General features: G+C 51.1%; 1 protein-coding gene across 1 annotated transcript; it reads left to right on the top strand.

The window, feature by feature from the left end:
• The first annotated feature begins 1,788 nt into the window (after window positions 1-1,788).
• TFAP2E (transcription factor AP-2 epsilon) lies at window positions 1,789-18,700 on the top strand. The gene is made up of 7 exons (XM_010959910.3): window positions 1,789-2,186; window positions 2,508-2,990; window positions 3,587-3,638; window positions 13,721-13,943; window positions 15,133-15,251; window positions 15,768-15,909; window positions 17,709-18,700. The coding sequence occupies exons 1-7, from the start codon at window positions 2,160-2,162 to the stop codon at window positions 17,989-17,991; spliced, it is 1,329 nt and encodes a 442-aa protein (XP_010958212.2). The 5' UTR covers window positions 1,789-2,159; the 3' UTR covers window positions 17,992-18,700.
• Window positions 18,701-20,686: the final 1,986 nt, after the last annotated feature.

Genomic DNA, 20,686 nt, shown 5'->3' with positions numbered 1-20,686 from the left:
TACTCCCAACCTCCGACCTGTCCTGGGCATGAAGATTGTAGGGCTACCCAATTCTGGTTCATCTACCACCTCAGCAGGTGGTTCCAGCCTCTGGAAAGTTCTTTTATTTGGGGGGGGGGATTACTTTTTTTTTTTTTAATGGAGGTACTGGGGATCAAACCTAGGACCTCCTGCATGTTAAGCACTCACTGTACCACTGAGCTGTACTCTCCCCGCCTCTGGAAAGTTCTTAGTGATGAATCCTTGGCTGTTTTTAGCCTCCTCCTTTCCCCAAAATGCCCGCAGGGTGAGATGACCCATACCTAAGCTGTACACCTGACTTGTGCCTTCTGGGATGCCTCCTCTCAGGTCTCCCCCATATACGTTCCCTGGCTCAATGGTGTTGCCTTTACCTCCCTTTCTCCTCTAATCTAGCTCAATAGTTTTACCTTTACTTTCTCATCTTCCACTTCACTAGAAAGGGGCTTAAGAAAACATCTAGTCCTCTCTTCCTGCCCCTACTTTTTTATTGAAGTTGCAGAAATTGAGGTCAGAGAGGAAAAGGGACTTGCCTAGGATCACACAGTTTATTGGAATCAGGACTAAATTACAGGCACCTGAGTCTAAGGCAACACAGAATAGTAATTCTGAGCACGGACAGGGGCCAGCAGCAGACTGCCCCAGCTCTGCTGCTAAACTAGCTGCTTGACCATGGACAAATCATGTCAACTCTCTGTGCCTCACTTTTCTAGCCTAAGGATGGGGCTGGTAAGGGTATCTATCTCACAGGGCTGTTGTGAGGGTTAAATAACTCAATATTCATCAAGTACTTAGCAAAAAGTCTGGCACACTAATAAATGTTTGCTGTGATTATTTCTACTCTGCCCTGGTCTAAGCATCTTCTTGCTTTTTAAAAACATCTTCCGTCTGCTTTCTTAATTCCTATTCCCCTTAGTATTCCTCTCATCTCCCTTTCTTTAATCTTCAACCCTGTTCCTCAGGAGGGGAGGGTTGGGTTTTGGGGGATAGAAAGGTGAAGTGACAGCAGAGACTGGAACGTGCTTGAAAGCCAGCCAGTGCCTACAATGGCAACACATAAACCCATAGCCTATGCATGTTAGTGTGATGATAGCACACGGTCCACACTGTGTCACTTACACACAGTTTCACTCAACATCCTCTGGGTATGACAGGCCCGCACTCAATCAGCCCAGCCTCTCATGGCTTCAGAAACATCTTGAACCATTCTCAATGGAACTCATGTCCAAACTCAGTCCCATGCAACTGTCTCTGGCCAGTTTGTGTCTCCAACTTCCTCAGACCCTGACTTGGCATTAGGAGTTACCAGCTGGAGGAAGCCTAAAGTAGGCAACTTGAGAGGGGCTTTGACCCAGAAATATGCAGAGGCGGTGATGGCCCCCAACTCACACACATACACGTGCACTGACATATGTGTGCACATGAGCCAGCGGGCTTGACTCTGCAGCTCACAAACTTCTTCCACATTCAAGACCGCCCACCTCATCCATTGTCCGGTGAGGTGGTTAGAGAAAGGACTGATACCCATTTTACCGACAAGGAAGCTGAGACCGAGGAAGAGTAGTGCTTTGCTCAAAGGCAAAAATGCAATAGACTGAGACACAAACATAGGTCCCTTCTGTCCCAGCCTCAAATCCTTACCTGTTTCAAGGTAGCTGGGAGCTTCCAGCCTAGAAGGCGCACAGAGCAGCGCGGGTGGGAATCACAGCCCCCTACCCTTCCCAACGGGTTGCGCCAAAGCCACGCCTCCCCTCGAGCGGTCGCTGGGGAGCAAGGAGAAAGCGGCCATAGCGTGTCTCTTTAATGCGCGCCCCCGGAGGCCCGGCGCGCCCCCGCCACTATAACTGGAGTGCATGGAGCAGGCTGCGCTCAGAGGAAGAAGGGCGGGAGCTGGGCACCCGTTGACCGACTTTTCCAAGTGCGATCAGCGCCCGTCCGGCTCACGTCCGACCCCATGGACCCGCCTGGGGGCGCCCACTGCTGAGGACCCGCCGCCTACTAGGCTCCGGGCTGGGCCGCACCCCTCCACCGCAAAGTGACCCCCGCGGGCAGTGCAGGCTCCCGGCACCTCTTCCCGCAGCGCTCGCCGTCGGGCGAGGGCTCCGCCGCCGCCACGCCTCGCGCCCCGCGCTGCCCGCCCTATGCTGGTGCACACTTACTCTGCCATGGTGAGTAGTCTCGGGCCCGGGGACACGGGGGCATACCGGGCCGGGGATCGGAGAGCCTGAGTACTAGACTTTACGAACTCCTCCAACGAAATCTCGGAGTAAGGGGGCCACAGCGACTCCCCCTGCTGAGACCGGTGCGCGCCGGAGACTGTTGTCTCAGCCCGAGGCTCCCGCGCCCACGGGTCACCCAGAGAATAGACCTCGGATCCCCGGGAGCGAGCAGGATGGCAGCTGGCTCGTGGGGAGCTGAGGAGGGTCCTTTCGGGCTGGGGTCCTTTCAGCTAACGGTGGGTTGCCTAACGCTCCCCTCTTCTTCCCCAGGAGCGCCCCGACGGGCTGGGCGCAGCGGCTGGTGGGGCCCGCCTATCGTCTCTGCCCCAGGCGGCCTACGGGCCGGCGCCGCCGCTCTGCCACACGCCGGCCGCCGCCGCTGCCGCCGACTTCCAGCCGCCCTACTTCCCGCCGCCCTACCCGCAGCCGCCACTGCCCTACGGCCAGGCGCCCGACGCCGCCGCCGCCTTTCCCCACCTGGCCGGGGACCCGTACGGCGGCCTGGCGCCCCTGGCACAGCCGCAGCCTCCACAGGCCACCTGGGCCGCGCCCCGTGCCGCCGCCCGCGCCCACGATGAGCCGCCCGGCCTGCTGGCGCCGCCCGCCCGCGCCCTGGGCCTCGACCCGAGACGCGAGTACGCCGCCGCCGTGCCCCGGCTCCTGCACGGCCTGGCCGACGGCGCGCACGGCCTGGCCGACGCGACCCTCGGCCTCCCCGGGCTGGCGGCGCCGCCGGGCCTGGAGGACCTGCAGGTGAGGCCCCTTAGGGTCCGGGATAGGCCAGAACCGGCCGCGGTGGCTTAGGATCTGGCTGGAGGCAAAGAGTGCCCAGCGCAGGAACCCAACTTTTCTCCCAGCCTGCCACTTCTTGCTTGTGACCGAGGGTGCGTCCCACGTCCAGGGTTAGACGCTGCCTGGCCTTTCAGGAGGCCTGGCATTGAGTCCATGAGCCATGCCTGGAAGGCGGTGACCCTCCGCCGAGTAAATGCGCAGGGGCTGAACAACTTCGGTCCCTCTCCGCTGGGCACGTAGGGCATCTATGCCCAGTGTGTGTCTGCTGGGGCAGCCTGTGCCTGGAGTCAAAAGAGGTGGAGGAGTTGCCTGTCTAAGGTGCAAAATTCCCTTTTAGCATGACACGGTGAGGTACCCAGCGCAGGGAAGTAGGTGAGGGAATGCAAGGATGGTGGAGCCAAGGTGAATCCTGGTCCCGCCCGTCTCTGCCGCAGGCGACGGGTGGTGCTCGCGTTGGGCGGAGCAGACAGTACAGAGACCAGGGACAGCAGGGGCTTGGGAAACGACAGGAGATTTGGTCTCCAAGCCTCCTTACCACCACCCTGTTTTACTTGCAGGCCATGGATGAGCCGGGAATGAGCCTCCTGGATCAGTCCGTGATCAAGAAAGGTAAGGAATGGTGTGCATCTGCCAGGGCAGAACCAGGCGAGATGGTGCAGGCCCCAGCACACAGACACAGTTTCTTCCCTGTACCGCACGTCTCCGTGCGTCGCCAAGCTCGGTGGCCATCGGTCGCTCTTCCCGGCCCAACAGAGGGGCAGCGGAGGCTGCGGGCCTGGCTAGAGCTTGGGCAGCTGCCCCGGTTGGTGAGTTGGCCCCAGAGCCTATGTCCTGGGGTGAGTCGGAGACTGTCTGCACCCACTTGGCTGCCCTGGCAGCCCAGCGGGGCAGGGGCCTGGTCTCTGCCTACCAAGGGGAGGGCGCTCTTGTGGATCTGGAGTTCATTTGCAAAACGAGTTTAACCACTTCCCTGTTTCCTAAGAGGCGGTAATGGCGGTGCTATTTCCATGCGTTTCGTTAAACGATTTCCACTTTACAAAGCCTTACTATTTCCTAGACTGCTAGGTGATTTCTGCCCCTCTCTTCCCAGCAGGGCCTGTGGTTTCCATAGGGAATTTTTTTCTCCTTGTGTGATCCTCTTTCAGCGTTTAGGGTTAGGGAAGCTGCTGTGTGAATACTGCGTTGGGCTGTGTGCAGGAGGCTTAGGGCTGGCCCACTCCTAGGTGTCAGTGTCCCTGTGAGTTTGGGATCATGTACTTCTGTATGTTCCTTTCCTAGGTTCTTTCTAGTATTTCTTGGTAAGTGTCTCTGTTACTGTGTGTGCAATGTGTGTCTGTTGTAAATTTCCATATGTTTAGGCGTCGCTATGTACGTGTCAGGGTCTCTGTTGTGTCCCAGAATTTGTTCTTTGACACTGAGGATCTCTAAGCATGTAGGGATGTAGGGTTGCTCCCTGTGTATTTTCGGGGTGTTGTGTCTCTCTGCACTAGCAAAGGCTAGAGGTCTGAGATCTGCCTTCCAGTGGATTTTCTAACCTGAGGTCCGAATTCTGGATGTGACAGGGAAGGGTGAGAAAGACAGAGATAGATTTAGAGGGGCTCAGGCATCCAGTGGGCTCCCTAGATTTGGGGCCGGTGCCAAGGAGGAATTTGGAGGCGCAGGCAAGCCGGCTGTGCCCGGGGCAGGCACCGCTCCTGTGGGATTTGGCTCGAGTTGTTTTTCAAACGAGTGAATTCAAGCCTGGGCTCTTTTTGCCCTCCATGTGTTCTCAGGAGGGGTGGGGGGCTGAGTGTGAGGGTGGCAGGAGCTGGACTTACAAGCCCTGAGGTTGGATTACCTAGGGCTGAAATTAGCTGGAAGACCTGGGTATGTGTGGGGAAGATGAAGGGACAGGCCTCCTGGAACTTGGGGAAAGGGGGCTTCAGGTATTGAGGCTACTACCTGGAACTGGGGGTGTGGGGAGGATGCTGGGAACCCGGCTGCCTGGAGGCTGCCTGGAGTCGGGCGGAGGTGTGCGCTGGGAGCCAGCTCTTCGCTGGCAGGCACTGCGCTGGTTTCGTGGAATTTTTTTTTAACCCCACGGAAGGGAGAGCTCGGTCTGCAGTGTCAAGAGCCTGCCGCTGGGCTGCTTTCACCCGGAGATTCGACCGTGGTCTCAGCCCCCAGTTCCCCACTTCTCCCTGGTCTTGAAGGGCCAGGACCCTGCATTTTAGAAGGGGACTTGGGGACTTATGCCCTGGGTAAGGGTAGAAATATCAGTTGGGGCTCTGAGTACCTTTAACCCCAACCCCCTGGGCCAGAGCCAGGAAAAAAGACTGACTATGAAGAAGAATCAAAATTGCCTCGAGTTGGTTTTTCTCAAAGGACATCACCTTTCATAAATCCCGGATCCTAGGTGTGCACCGGCATCCCCAGAAGCGGTCCCAGTAACACGAATATGGCCGGAACTGCCCGAGTGCTGCGCGCCGGCTCCGGGGAGAAGGGGGTGGACATGGGCGCTGGTGCGGCGAAGGACGTCGCCCACGCGGGCGCGCACACCGGCCGCACAGCTGTGTCAGTACGTCGGTGGCCCAGTGGAGCACCGGCGACCTGAGCTGGGGACTGCTCCCTGGGGGCCCCAACCTGGACGTCAGGTCACAGCCTTGAGCAATAAAAATAAAGCAAAATGGGAGGGGCAAGAGCCGGGGCTCCCTGTGGAAGGAAGCGCTGGGTTCCCGAGCCGCGAACTTGGCTTTCGGCTGGCACCGCGGGCCTTTGGCAAGGAGAGAGGGTCAGTGCGGCGCTTTCCGGCTTTGCAAACATGGAGGCAGAGCTGGTTCACCGAGGTTCCGACCTCAGAGGGTGCGCGGGCGAGAGATCGAACTGAGGCTAAGCAGGTGGCCCGGCTGGAGCCCGGCGCCCTGGAACCTCCACGGCCCGCGCAGCGAGTAATTTTCACCTGGGCCCTCAGCAGTCGCTGCGGGACTCCGGCCACGCCGCCCGTCCCTCGGACACCATTGATTATCACCCACCTTCGCCCTCACGTCCTTCCGACGGCATCGGGAGCCCATGTCGTGTCCTCAAGTTCTCTGGCACCTGCTAAGGGTTGGTGAGGGACCATCCCTTTCCGGCCCGGGCCTTGGAATTATAGAAAGTTGTTCTTGGCTAGCTGAAGTAAGGGATTCCTCCCGCTCCTCCCGGGTTTGGCTGAGGGGCAACTATGTCTTGGGCGGTTGGGGTCCTGCATGTGAAACGGGGGCAGCCCCAACCCTACCCCAGAAACAGCCTTCCTACCTCAGGAGGCCTCAAGCCTCATCGTCAACAGTGTGTGAGGGGAGGGGAGCCTGGAAACTCTAGGGACCAGATTTGGGTTGTAAAATCACTATCCCAGGCAGGGGAGGGGAGGCGAAGTCCTTGCCCTACTACACACTTCCAAGTCGGCAGCGTCTTGCAACCAGGGCGGGCGTGGGGCAGGGATGGCAGATGGGGCTGAGGCCCACACGAAGGGAAGCAAGGAGCCCTCGATTTTCTACACCCACTTGTCACTTCCAGTTTTGTGACCTGTCCTAGGGGCACAGAAAATAGACATGGCTGGAAAGACAGACATGGACAGGAATATTTTCAGCCCAGAAAGGCAGTGAACGGGGTCTGTACAGGTCACAATGGGAGCTCAGAAGAAGAGCGGTGAGTGCCTGAGGTTGGGAGGCTTTCTGAAAGAGATATTAGGACGGGACTCAGTGGGTGCTCCTTGGGGTTTGTTGAATGAATGTGTGATGGATTTTGAGGTTTGAGTGCATTTGGTGAGGCGGTGTACAAAGGGCCAAGCTATTTTCACCCGACAAGGCACAGCATGTGCATATGCCCTCGCTTTGGAAAGCCAGACAGGTTTACAAAGGTTAAAAATCTCTGGTTTCAGATTATACAGTCATAGGTAGAGGGGAGTGGTTTGGGGATGAGAATTGCAATATTCCTCCTTCCCTCCTAGGAGAGTGGGTGGTTGCCTAGTTGGAGGCGGGGAATCCCTCTCTGCTGGGCTACCTTGTCCATTCTCAGGGCATCTCCAGGGCAGGAGCTGAGGTAAATAGTCACCCTTTCCTCTGTTCACCCTGGCTCTGGGGAAGGAAAAGGGAGGGGGGAGTTTCTGGGCTTCCAAGTCAATCTCCAAGCAGGGATAGAACTGGGTGTAAGTACTCACCTGGGGCAAGATTTAGGAGGGCATCTAAAAACTCAGTAATCAAAATAAATAATATACCTTAGTGCACTATTTAAAATTTTTAATGCAAAAAAATCACTATAAACAAAATGTCAAAATTTTACATAAAGATGGAATCTAACCCTGCACTTCTGCAACCCTGCTTCACTTGCCTCCCAGGCTACCATCTGCCCCAGAATGAGACTAAAAAACCAGTGCCCATGCAGATGGAGTGTGAACTGTACCTGAGGGCGGCATACAGCATACAGAGCAATGAAGGGTAGGAGCTATATTTAAAAGAAACTCTCTAGGGGAGTGAGGAGGGGGAAGGGGCAAGATAGGAGTGGGAGATTAAGAGGTATAAACTACTATGTGCAAAATAAATAAGCTACAAGGATATATCTGACAATACTTGGAGTATAACCAATATTTTATAACAACTATAAATGGAATATAACCTTTAAAAATGTGAATCATTATGTTGTACCTCTGAAACATATGATATTGTGCATCAACTATACCTCAATAAAAACAAATAAATAAAAATAAAAGAAACCTTCTAGCAGTTGATGAGAAGGAAACTTACCCAGCAGATCCCATTGAGGGAGAAGAGGAAACTCAAGCGGGCCTCCTGTCTGCCTTCTTCCTACTGTCCCTTCCCCCCAGGCTTTGGACCAGTAGTACCCAAAGTGTAATCTAAGGAGCCACATGCATCAAATCCCCTGGGGGTGCTTGTTTAAAAATGCAGATTTCCTGGGCACCATCCCACATCTACAGAATAGGAATTCCTGGCCCTGGAACTTCATTTATTAACTGATTGAAGTAAAATTTACATACCTGAAATTCACCCATTGGAAGAGTACAACTTGATGATTTTTAGCAAATTTACAGACTTGTGTAACCATTGGCACAACCTGTTTTGTTTTGTTTTATTGAAGTATAGTCAGTCAAATTTTGGCCTATAGCATAATGTTTCAGTCATACATATACATACATATATTTGTTTTCATATTCTCACAATCTGTTTTAAGACATTTCCATCACCCACCTCCCGAATTCCTCCATTTCTGTTTGTAGTTAATTCCCACTCCGAGCCTTAGGCAACCACTGATCTGCTTTCTGTCTGTAAGTTTGCATATTCTGGACATGTTATATAAATGGGACATATAAATATGTAGACTTCTGCATCTAGCTCCTTTTACTTATGTTTCTGAAGTTCACCTGTATTCTGTATCAGCAGTTAATTCCTTTTTATTGCTTAGTAGTACTCCATTGTATGGATGTAATACATTTTGTTTATTCATTCATCAGTTGGTGGGCACTGGGCTTGCTTCCACTTTTTGGCTGTGATGAATAAGTCTGCTATGATCATTCACACAGGTGTCTTTTTGTGGACATACATTTTCATTGCTCTTTAATTCCTAGGAGCGGAATTGCTGGATTTTATGGTAAGTTTGTATTTAATTTTTTAAGAAACTCCCCAGCAATTTCTAACACAGCTGTACTATTTTACATTCCCACCAGCAAGGTGTGAGGGTTCCAGTTTCTTCATATCCTCGTCTACACTTGATATGTCTGTCTTTTTGATTATAGCCATCTTGGTGGTATCTCAGTATAGTTTTAAACTGCATTCCCCTAAGGGCTAATGATGCTGAGCATGTTTCCATGTGCTTACTAGCCATTCATATATCATTTTTAGTGAAATGTCTATTCACATATTTTTGCCATTTTCTAATTGGGTTGTTTATCTTACTATTGAATTATAAGAATTCTTTATCTATTCTGGATACACATCCCTCATAAGATATATGACTTGCAAATATTTTCCTCAAGGCTGTGGTTTGTCTTTTCATTTTCTGAATAGTGTATTTTCAGGGGCAAAAGTTTTTAATTTTGATGAATTTGCGGTTTATCAATTATTTTCTTTTATCGATCATGCTTTTGGTGTTGTATCTAGGAACTCTTTGCCCAACCCAAGGTCATGAAGATTTTTCTTCTATATTTTCTTCTAGAAAGAACTGCAGTTTTAACCAGCTTTCAACGAGAGTCTGTTGCATACTCCCCAGATTCAGTGTTCAGGCCATACCAACCACCTGTAGATAGAATATATAGACTTGAGTGTGAAAGTCTTTGTCTGATAGGCTGAATAACTAGGAGCTCATACATCTGTAGGAGTGTGTACATGTGAATGGCTTCTGTGTGTGTGGTCAGGGGGACACCATGGATAGACCACTTTAGCTTCAGGACTCATTGTGCTGTAGGAGACAAGCACCAGTGTCCCTGCTTTGCAGTCTGTGCTAGTTAATTCCTACCTCCATGACCGCTCCTTCCCCCCGGCCACCTGCTTTCCTAACCTTAGCCTTCATGCCTCTGTCATCTTTGAAGGAAGCAGCTCTGAGGAAAAGGGGACAAGTCGGGGAAGAAGCAAAGTCTGTAATTGATACATACAAATACACGTCCACCTGTTCATGCACCTACATTAGCTACATCTATATTTGCAGAAATCCAGCATGCACTCTGTGTTTAGATATATCGGTGAAGCAAAAGCACATGCAGATATCCTTATGCATGTTGCCACATTCCTGCGACACTTGAGGAAGGCAGAGACTATATGCAAGATAGCTGGCGCTCAGTATTTGTGGTTGAGTAAATGCGCACATGCACAATCTCACCCTCACTGCTCTATGACACGGCATGTAGTTTTTATGTAGAGACATTTGTGTGGCACACGTGTGCTCACATATGTCCATTTGCACATGCAGAAACAGCCTCATACAGCTTTGGTCTCTCTCCTTTCTTACAGGGCCTGGCCTCAGGGGTCCCCAGGTTTTAATAAAAGCTGGATGGAGGAGGCTGCTGGAGGAGAGAAGAATTTTCTATTCCTCTGACCTCTCCCTCTGGCTAGGGGTCATGGGAGAGAGGACAGTCACTTTGCCCTTCTTGTTAATTTATTAATTCGTAGTTTTATTTTTTTAAAGTCAAACGAGCTCTAATTTACACATAGTATAGTTCATCCTTGTTAGAAGTGCATTTCTATGAATTTTGACAAATTAAGCATTTGGTCATGTAGCCACTGAAATAATCAAGATAGGGAACAGTCTCTTCACCCCAAAAGGTCCCCTCAAGGCAGGACACAAAGAGAAGCAGTGCAGAGGCCTGGGAGACACTGGGGTGGGGGTGGCACGGCTGCTGTGGCATGTCCAGAGTCAGTGTGTCTCTTGGTCAGGACATCCTTGCTCCTCAGTCTGGGGCTCTAGAGGGAGGCTGGCATTAGGATAAGGAGAGTGAGGCAGGGTTGTGCAGGAGCAGGATCAGAGCCTGCTTCTGTTTACATTTTTATATTTTGTCATCATGGATTTTTAGATTAATTTTTATTTTAAAAAATATTTTTATTAAAATACTGTTTATCTTGATTGCTGAGTTTTTGGTGCCTCCTTAAATTTTGCACCCAAGAGGCAAGTGCCTCACTTGCCTCACCCTAGTTTTGGTTCTGCTCTGGGGATGGAGAGCTTGCCCAGAGAAGGGTGTGTGTTGCTCCACATCCCTCCACCTCTCCACTTCTTCCCCTCACCCCCATCCATGACCTTTTGGCCCCTCCCTGGTGCCTGAATGGGGACCAACCCAGGGAGGAAGGGCAATTTTACTATCAGTGTTAAAACACGGAATGAGGTTCCCCTAATGCCCCCCCATATCTGGGCTGTGAGCTGTCACCCCTCCGATTTCAGGTTTCAAAGGGCCCTGCTTCATTCATTTATTCCACATCCACTGACACCTGCCTGTGCCAAGATCCTGCCCTCAAGGCACTCCTGGCTGGTGGGGAAGACAGAGGAGAAAGCAGACATGAGGTTCAGTGTAGTAAGGACAGCAGTTGAAGGTGAGAGGGAGCTGAGGCTGAGGGCCCAGGAGGCTTTGCATGGTGGATGCTGCCTGGACTAAGGCTTCAGAAGGAGGGTGTCCTGCTTAGTAAAATGGAGGCGGGACCCCAAGACAGAGAGCGAGCAGTTCTGTGGGGCTCTAAAAGCATCCCACATCCCAGGTAGCACTTCACACATGTTCCATTTGACCTGTGCTGGGTTTTTAAATTTTTGAATCAGTTGTCAATGTTTAGAAATCCAGAGATTTCACCTAGAAATCCAAAATCCTGCTCTCATCAGCAACAAACAAACAAACGTTCATACAAAAAAACCTAAGAGTTCTGGCCACGTGGGTGTGTCCTGCATGGTAACACTCAGCCAAGTATCGGGTCTCCTGCGTCTCATGCATGTTACCTGTTATGCTCCCCGCCTTCGAGGTCTAGAACTGTGCTGTCCACTGCGGGAGCCTCAGGCCCTGAGTGGCTACTGAGCACTTGAAATGTGGCTGGTCTGAATTAGGATGGGTTGTAAGTGTAAAATATGCATTGAATTTTGAAGACCAAATATAAGAAAAGAATGTAAAATAGCTCATTAATAACTTTTAAAGTGTTGATTGATTTATATATGCGTCAGTGATAATATTTTTATATATTGGGGTAAGTAAAAAATATATTAAAATTAGTCTTACATGTTTCTTCTTACTTTGTTTTTAAGTAAGGGCTATTAAAAGTTTTAAACTTATATATGTGCCTCATAGTATATTTGTATTGGTCAGCATGGGTCAAGAGCCTAAAGGGCAGGTGGAGGACCAGGCAAGAGGGGTAGGCAGGAGCTGGACCCCAGAGGAGGAGGAAGGAGGGCATTATGACAGTTAAGGGTGTGAGCTTTAAAGTGCGTAATCAGAGTTCAAGATCCATTTCTGCTCCTTAGTGCTGTGCCATCTTAACCTCTTTGAACTTCTAGTTTCTTCATCTTGAAGTGGGGGTGGGGAATAGCATCCACCACCAGAGCTGTTCATGTGAAGCACTTGCTCTACAGCGGGCACTCACTGAGGGATAGGGGCCTCGTTCTGCTCAGCTGTGGAGCTGGAATTTGATTCTCAGGGAGCTGACTATGCATTGACAGGTTCTAGGCTGGGGAGTGCTATGTGTTTCAGAAAGATCCCTCTGGTGCAGGGGCTATGCAGAAATTCAGGTGGATAGTGAGTAAGCATCCCTGTTCACGTGGAGAAGTGGCTCTATCCAGGGCACGTGGAGGAATGAAAGTCGTATGACACGGTGATGGATGGGACGTGGTGGGGGAGGGCAGTGTGGAAGGCCTCACTGAGGTTTCTGGCTGGGTGATGGGGTGGAGGGTTCGAATGTGCATTCAGAGAGGGAAAAGCTGGAGGGACTGTGCCAGGCCAGGGACTGGGCCAGCCTTGCTTACCTCTGCATTCCTGAGGCTTAGCAGTTTCTGGCATGCAGGTGCTCAGTAAATATTTGCCAAATGACTGGAGGGCTGAGTGCTTTGAGACCACAGTCCAGGGCTTGCTACTGGTCCTAAGTCTACCAGCTGTGTGATCTCAGACACCTTACTTCAACTTTCTGGGCTTCAGTCCCATCTGAAAAATGGGAATAATAAATGTAGCCCCCTGGTGGGTTGTTCTGAGGATTCAGTGAGGTTATCTGTGGAACACATAGTATAGTGAATGCTCAGTAACTACTGACCTCAGGCTCCCCACTTAACCCACCCTCCCCAAACACACAAGACCTCTACCAAGGCTCTCACTTCCTTGAAAGAAGAGAAGCTGAAGAGGGAGCAAGTGCCTCAGTCATTCTCCCTTCCCTCTGAGGGCTTAGCAGGAAGATGGAGGTTAGACTGCAGGAAGAACTTTTAGAGCCAAGAGTGTCCAAGTGGGTGTTGGAAAACAAACTTCTTGGATTCCCTTCCATGCCCTTTCATAGGTATTAGTAGATAGAGAGCATTTGGGGTAGGGGGCTGTAGGGTGTGTCTCTTTATTCTTGGTCTCCTTGAGCATCCCAGAGTGACTTGGCAGGAAAGGGGCCAGGGCTGGAGGCCTAATGGGAGCATAATCTCCCTGTCTCCGGGATGTGACAGTCCAAAGCTCCCGGGCCCTTCACTGATCTGGGGTGGAGGGGAGACATGGGCATCACAAGTGAGCAAGGGGGAATCGGGGACTCCTTGTGATTGCACAGATCTGGCTGGGCCCTGCTGCAGGGACCTAGGAATCCTGCCTCCAGCTCAGGCTCCATTTCCTTAGTTCCAGCCCCTTCTCTGATGACACATACCAAAACTCCAAGAATGCTGAAGCCGTTTGAATTTTAACAGGGAACCAGCCTGACTCGGTGAAGGGAACAGGGGTTCAAGACCCAGAGAACTTTGGGTTTCATTTCTACCACTCACTAGCTGAGTGAGCTTGAGTGAGTTGTGTTAACCTCATTGTGCCTGAGTCTCCTCCCTTGTAAAGCAGGGATAGGGGAACCACCTTCTGAAAAGTGCGGGGACGTGTAGTACAGTTGTGTGTGCACAGCATGTTAGCGCGGTGCCCATGGACAGCTGATGCTTCATCAATGTGTTCCCGCCACAGCTGGTTACTGGCTGTGTCCTGTGGTCCCTGGCTCAGTGTTGTCTCTCTCTCCCTTGCTCTTGCTTCTGCTCCACAGTCCCCATCCCCTCCAAAGCCAGCAGCCTTTCTGCCCTCTCCTTGGCCAAAGACAGCTTGGTTGGCGGCATCACGAACCCCAGTGAGGTCTTCTGCTCTGTGCCAGGCCGGCTCTCTCTGCTCAGTTCGACATCCAAGTACAAGGTGACAGTGGGGGAGGTCCAACGGCGACTCTCACCTCCTGAGTGTCTCAATGCCTCCCTCCTGGGTGGAGTCCTTCGAAGGTAGGAAGGCCAGCCCACAACTCCCTGCACAGTGCCAGGGCTAAAATCTGTGGTCATTTCAGACTTTCTCAGGGGATCAGAGAGGGGCCAGCCCCACTCCAGGCCACAGGATCATCTCCACCCTGTCTCCCTGGAGTTGTGCATGCTCCGGGGCAGGCCTGGATCCCCAGCAGCTCCCACGGGTCTGTGGGCTTGGGGGTGGGGGTGGAGAGGAGCCTGGGTACAGAGAAGGGATGGAGGACTCACCCACATTGGGCAGGAAGGGAGGATGCCATCTTCATTCCACCCCCCAGGACAGAAGACCCATTCCCTGGGTCAGTATAGGCCTCTCTGGTGTGTGTGCTTTAGGGTGGCGAACATGGGGTCCATGGTTTTTCTTCAGAGTTGTGTTTGTCTCTCTCTCTGCATGTCCTTGTGCCTGGGTAGGATATTTCTGCTTCAGGGCTATGAGTTTTGATGTGCTTGAGGACAGTGTTTGTGTGCATGCGTGTATGTGTGTGATTGCATGTGCACCTGGAGCTAGACGTATGTATGTTTACATGTCTGTACCTGTGTGTAGGGGCTGCATTTGTGCAGGTGTGGGAGAATCTCCCTATTCCTAGTCTCTTTCAGCATCCCAGTGGAGCTTGGAGTCTGTGAGTGTCTGTACAAAAATGTCCCTGGGATCCTGACTTGGCGTGAACATGTGTCTCTGTGTCCCTGGGTGTCTTGAGTTTGTGTCGGTCTCTGTTGGGGTCTGTGTCTCTATTCTTGGCCCTCAGTGTGTCTTCATCTGTGTGTGTGTGTGTGTATCTGTGTGCTCCTGGGCAGCTGTGTGTGTAACTGTGTTTCCTCATGTATCTGTCTGTGTGTCCCTGGGTAGCCCTGTTGGTGTGCTAAGGTGGGAAAAAGGACTCTAAGATGCTAGTCTATCCTGCCCTATCTTGGGCTGTCCCTGCTGTTGAAAGGATTAGGGAGAAATTAGGGTTTCCTGGAGCTGGGTGGTGGGCCCCCATTCCCATCTTGGTTGTAAAACCAGTGAGATTAAGGAGATTGGCATCAGGCTAATAGACCCCCCCAGAGTGTCCCCAGGGCCAGACCCAAGCCTCAGCAGGGTTGGTGGAGGCAGCAAGGCCCTGTTGGGGTCATGTAACCTACATGGTTCTATCTTGTCTTCATAGTGTGTGTCTGTCTCTGTGTGCATGTCAAGGGCCAAGTCCAAGAATGGAGGCCGGTGTCTGCGGGAACGGCTGGAGAAAATTGGGCTCAACTTGCCAGCTGGCCGACGCAAGGCCGCCAATGTGACGCTGCTGACTTCACTAGTAGAGGGTAAATGAGGCCTGAGGGGCATGTGTCATTCAGTGTGACTGCCTCTAATGCAGGAGGGTATGCTTACTCATGTGTGTGTTCTCTGCATCATGTATAAGTAAGGTGTGTGTGTGATATGTGGGTATAGTCTCTAAGTGTGGGTGCTGGTGCAGTAGAGAGCGTGTGTGTGTGTGTGTGTGTGTGTGTGTGTATGAAGGGAAGAGTGGCCAGTGTCTACATACGGCAGAGGGATGAGGGGGTCAGTGTCCCTTCCCTGGAGGTTGGTGACCCCGGGCTTGGTCATCTTGAGTTCAGGCTGTGGGATATATGGTGGGCTCAGGTCCCACCCCTGAGCTCAGAGCCCGTCCCGGGTGGCCCCAAGGGAGAGCAGTGGGGTTCTAGGGTAGAGCTGAGAAGGGACTACAGAAGCAGGATAGAGCAGGCAGGCCCTGGTCAGGGGTTGGAGGGTCAAGGTTCGGGCTCAGAGGTGCACCTGGCTGTAGTCATGGCTCATCTCTCTGTCTCCCCTCCCCTCAGGAGAGGCCGTGCACTTGGCCCGAGACTTTGGCTATGTTTGCGAGACCGAGTTCCCAGCCAAGGCAGCCGCCGAGTACCTGTGCCGACAGCATGCTGACCCTGGGGAACTGCACAGCCGCAAGAGCATGCTGCTGGCTGCCAAGTGAGTGAGGGTGCTATGCACAGGCTCGTGCTGGTGCAGTGCACAGACACAGACACCAAGCATGGGCACGACAGATACCACTCATGCACATGTGATATACATGGTACATGTGGCACCAGTGGTACACAGGCATTCCTAGGCTCCATGCTGTGCACGAGACAGGGGTACACATGGACACATATGAGCATATCTGGGTTCTGTACACCAGCAGAAACAGTGTCACAGACAGGCTTACACAGGCTTATGTGTGGGTACCATGCCCCAATACACTGCCCCATGGCACCAACCAGCCTCAGTCCTATCATCAGTCTGAGTTCCCTAGTCTTCCTCCCCCTGCCTGAGCCTTGTCAATCAGCACCTCTGCTCCAGTCACCTCCATGGGTGGCACCCATACCCACCCAGGCTCCCGGGTTGACCCTCCTTTGTCTTTACTTCATATCTGACCTCTTTGCAAGTCTTGATGCCTCCCTCACCACAACTCACATGCTGCCCCCCCTCAACTCTGGTGTCCCAATCTCACTCCTAGACTTGCATCTCAATGCCCCTCTCTTCCCTCAGCCTCCCTGTACAAGCACTGCTCCCCTACCCAAAAGCCTTCAGTAGCTCCCACTGCTACTGCATTGACTGTCAAACTAGGTTCTGTGGGAATGCCACAGAGCCTGTTTAATGAAGTGGTATTCCACTAGGATTTAGTTTTTGAAAGGGTCCCATTGCAAGAAGAAACACACATACACAGAGGGTGGGAATGGGGTGTCTGAAAATCACCAATCTGTAAAGTCCAGACTTCTTTGAGGGCCCTCACAATCTGGTCTGCACAACCTCCACCCACTTCAACTGACCCACTTGCTCTCCTACCCTCCCATCCTTGGGCTTGCTCTTCTGCCTAGAACACCATCCAGTCCCCCCACCTAATGCAGTCCTTCAAATCACAACTCCACCTTTCCTCCTTTGAGATTTCCTCAAGTCCCCTAGGCAGAAGTGGAATCACAGACTCCTGGGACTGCCATGACTCATGGGACCTTTGAGGCTGCTCCTGTTGCAGCTGGAGAAACATATCTAGGGCAGGACTCACCTCACTCATTAATCAGCTAACTAATCAAGCACTTCCTGGGTCCCAGTCACGTCTAAGATGCTGATGGCTCCATAGTGATGCAAAGATGAGACACAAGTGATTCTCCTGCTCGAGCCACACACAGAAATGAATAATGGCTGCAAACTGGAGCTGGATTCAAATTACAGCCTAGTCACTTGGGCAGGTCATCTACCCTGTCTGAAACCAACCAACCAGTTTCCTTTCCATATGGTGGGGATGATAGCAGTACAGATTTGTTGTAAGAGTTAAGTGAGATGTATGCACATTAAGTGGGATGTATGCCTCAATTCATGTTCACTGCTAGCTATTCTTTCAGTTACTTAAGGCAGATTCTGGATTGTTTGCTAAAAATTTCATAGACAAAGCCCTTGAAACATTGGGTATTTCAGGTGGAGGTAGGAATCAAGGAAAGTTTCCTAGATAAGGTAGGAGTTGAGCTGGACTTTGAATGTGGGCAGGACACCAAAGGAAAAGAGATCGTAGGGTATTGGCATGTGCTATTTATTAGCTTTGCGATATTGGGCAAGTCAGTTATTATCTCTGAACCTTAGTTTACTTTTCTGTAACATGGGTATGATCATCATTTGCAGGCTATTGGGTCAGCAGTCATATATATGACGTATATAAAGTGCCCAGCAAGTGGTGGGTCCTTCCCTGGACTCAGACCTTTGTCCTCTAACCTCTGACCCTCCTTCCTCCACCCTAGGCAGATCTGCAAAGAGTTTGCAGACTTGATGGCACAGGACCGTTCGCCACTAGGCAACAGCCGCCCAGCACTCATCCTGGAGCCTGGCGTGCAGAGCTGCCTGACACACTTTAGCCTCATCACCCATGGCTTTGGCGGGCCCGCCATCTGTGCTGCCCTCACTGCTTTCCAGAACTACTTGTTGGAGGCACTCAAAGGGTTGGACAAGATGTTTCTAAGCAGTGCGGGCAGTGGGCATGGCGATACCAAGGCTTCGGAGAAGGATACCAAGCATCGGAAGTAACTGCTTCCCCTGCCCCATCCCTAAGGGGTCCCAAGGCCTGAAATGAGGTCTCCACTTCTGGTTAGGGGGAGCCTGAAAGGACTAAAAGTTGGAGTTGGAGTCAGGCCAGAAAGAGAATATTCCTCCAGAAACCCCCAATTTAGGGGCCTGGGTTGGAGTAAGGGGAGGTGGCCTCTGTAGTGGTTTGTTGATAAGTTGAGGGCCCAGGCATCTGCCTCACGTGTGCAATTTTCTGACCCTTTATTGCTGAGAAGGGCTTGGACAGGAAATTGGCATGGAAAAGCCTGCTTCTTGGCGCCAGTGCTACCCATGAGGGTAATGGGTGCTCCTAAGAACCAAGGCCTTGCTGTTTTTACTGAGTAGGAGAGAAATTAACAAACCAGAGGTGCTACTGAGGAGTTGGTGCCCTTCATCCCAGAATCTCCCATCCCCAGAAAAGAGGTGCTGGCAGGAGGCCCCAGTGGGCTCTTTGGACTCCTCCCACTCTTGGGAAGAAGTGGGCAGAAGGGGCCCTCAAAGAACAGAGAAAAAGCACAAATTGCAGAACTTGAATCCAGGCTGCACTTCAGTCCTGTTGCTGTCTGCCCTATTTATTTATGCTGTAATTAAATTTAAAGTTTAAAAATTTCCAGTGCAACTTATTTATCCCAATGAGTTGAAAACTCCCATTTCACTGTCTTCTGCTCATGTACCAAGATGTCCAGCTAGACCAGGAATGGAGAGGGTGATTTTGCTTGCAAAGGGCTGTGGGTGGGCCGGGAGGGAAGAAGGTCAGGGACCCTGCGGTTGTTGCTGGTATTTTGTATTTGCTGTTGTTTTTCATGATCCTGCAGTCAGTGTATCTCCCCAACTCTCAAGATTGCTTTCTCATTCTCTTAATAAAATCTTTTCATTCAATATGAAGCCTTCCCTGTCCTTCTTCAGCCCAGGCCTGGACTTGCCTTCCAAGACTTGGGCAAGGTCATCAGGGAGAGGCAGCGCCTGGGAATTAGGACAGGTTGAAGTAGAAAGAAGCCTCTAAAGGGAAACCCTCACAGGGGGCTATGGGCACCTCTGCGTGAGGGGGTGCAGATGGTGGGTCTATCTGGCTTGTCACTGTGGCTATTAGTTTTGTGTGTGTGTGTGTGTGTGTGTGTTAAGTGAATCCTGACAGGGGCTGTTTGTGTATTATTGTGACTTGCAGGGCCTGTTTGTGAATGTGTCAGTCTGGCTATTAGGTCTATGTGATATGTTAACCATGTCCACCAGTGTGGGTCTGCATGTGTGTCAGTATAAATGCTGCTGACTGTGTCTGTTTATCTGTTTGGCCCATTCTAATCCACCTCTTTTGTCTTGAGGATTCCATTCTTCAGGCTGTTTTTTCTTTCCTGCACCTTCAGTCTCTTCCTCTCTACTGAATCGTCCGCTAGATCATGCCCCAAAGGACACATGTTCGAGGATCTCTTACCTTACAAACATAAATCCTTTCCCCATTTACTTTTTTAGTTAAAGTTTTTGAAAGATTGCTACACTCCCCACCTCCACTACCTCACCCCCAATTCACTCTTCAACCCACTTCAATCTGGCTTCTATCCCTTACCAGCCTATGGAAATCCACTCAGCAAGGTCATCAATGGCCACAAGGTCAAATCCGAAGGCTCTTTTGTCCGGACTTAGCAGCACTTGACATGGCTGACCACTTGTTCTTTTCTGAAACATTCTCTTCTACTCATGTCCAATATGAAGTACTTGACTCAAGTACTCAAATCTTGACCTGGCCAGCCTCTTGACCTCAGTAAATGGCACCACCCTCTACCTAGCTGCTCAAGCCAGAAACTAGGGAGTCATATTTGAGTCTTTCCCTACACTCAACCAATCAGGAGTCCATCCTCTTCTATCTCCTCTGCTGCCACCCTAGTCCTCAAGACTATTGCAATTCTTTCAACTGGTCTCCCTGTTTTCACTGGTACGCCTTCATACTAAAGCCCTGCAAAGATCTAGACTTTGCCTATTTCTTCAACCATATCTTAAAACTATTTTTTTCATCACTCATTTTGCTGTAGCCACATTGGTTTCCTTTCTGTTCCTCAAATCACCACTTTTATGTCTCAGGGCCATTGTACTTATCCTTCTCTTTGCCTAGAACTCTCTTCCCCCAGTTCTTTGTAGGTGTGCTGTCAGAGACAGATGGTCAGGTGTTTTGCAGAAATCAAAGAACTTGGCATCATCTCCCAGGATAAATGTCCAAAGATGTGATTTCTTTTCCCAAGAAATTTCCCCACCCCAACCCACCAATATGAAAGGAGTGGAGGAAAAGCTGGAAGTATATTCTGCTTTAACCAAAGCCCTGGGCCTGGTGGGAGACATTCTACTACTAAAATTATTTTAGGCTATGGGAAGTTGAAGGAGTTAAATGAGGTAAGACATATGGCACTTAAACTATTTCAGCACCCTCTTCCATCTCTTAGGGGTTCCTTGTCAGCCTCCCCAACCTCTTCACTAGTCAGAGCTGAGCTTCCCTACCCTGAGGCAAAACAGCTGCTCTCTTCTCCAACCTATCCCCTCTCACCCCAAGCCTGGGAACGAATAAATTGTTTCCAGTGTATTAATCACCTGAAAGCAGATGGGAACCAATTGGGAGACCATTCTGAGCAGTGTTTGGCCAGGAGTGTTAAAGCATCAGTGTATTTCCAGTTTTTCAAACTTCAAGGAACTG

Source organism: Camelus bactrianus, chromosome 13 (assembly GCF_048773025.1).
Source record: "Camelus bactrianus isolate YW-2024 breed Bactrian camel chromosome 13, ASM4877302v1, whole genome shotgun sequence".
NCBI classification, from domain to species: Eukaryota; Metazoa; Chordata; class Mammalia; order Artiodactyla; family Camelidae; genus Camelus; species Camelus bactrianus.
The sequence above is the reverse complement of the archived record's forward strand: the minus strand, read 5'-3'. Positions and strand labels throughout refer to the sequence as shown.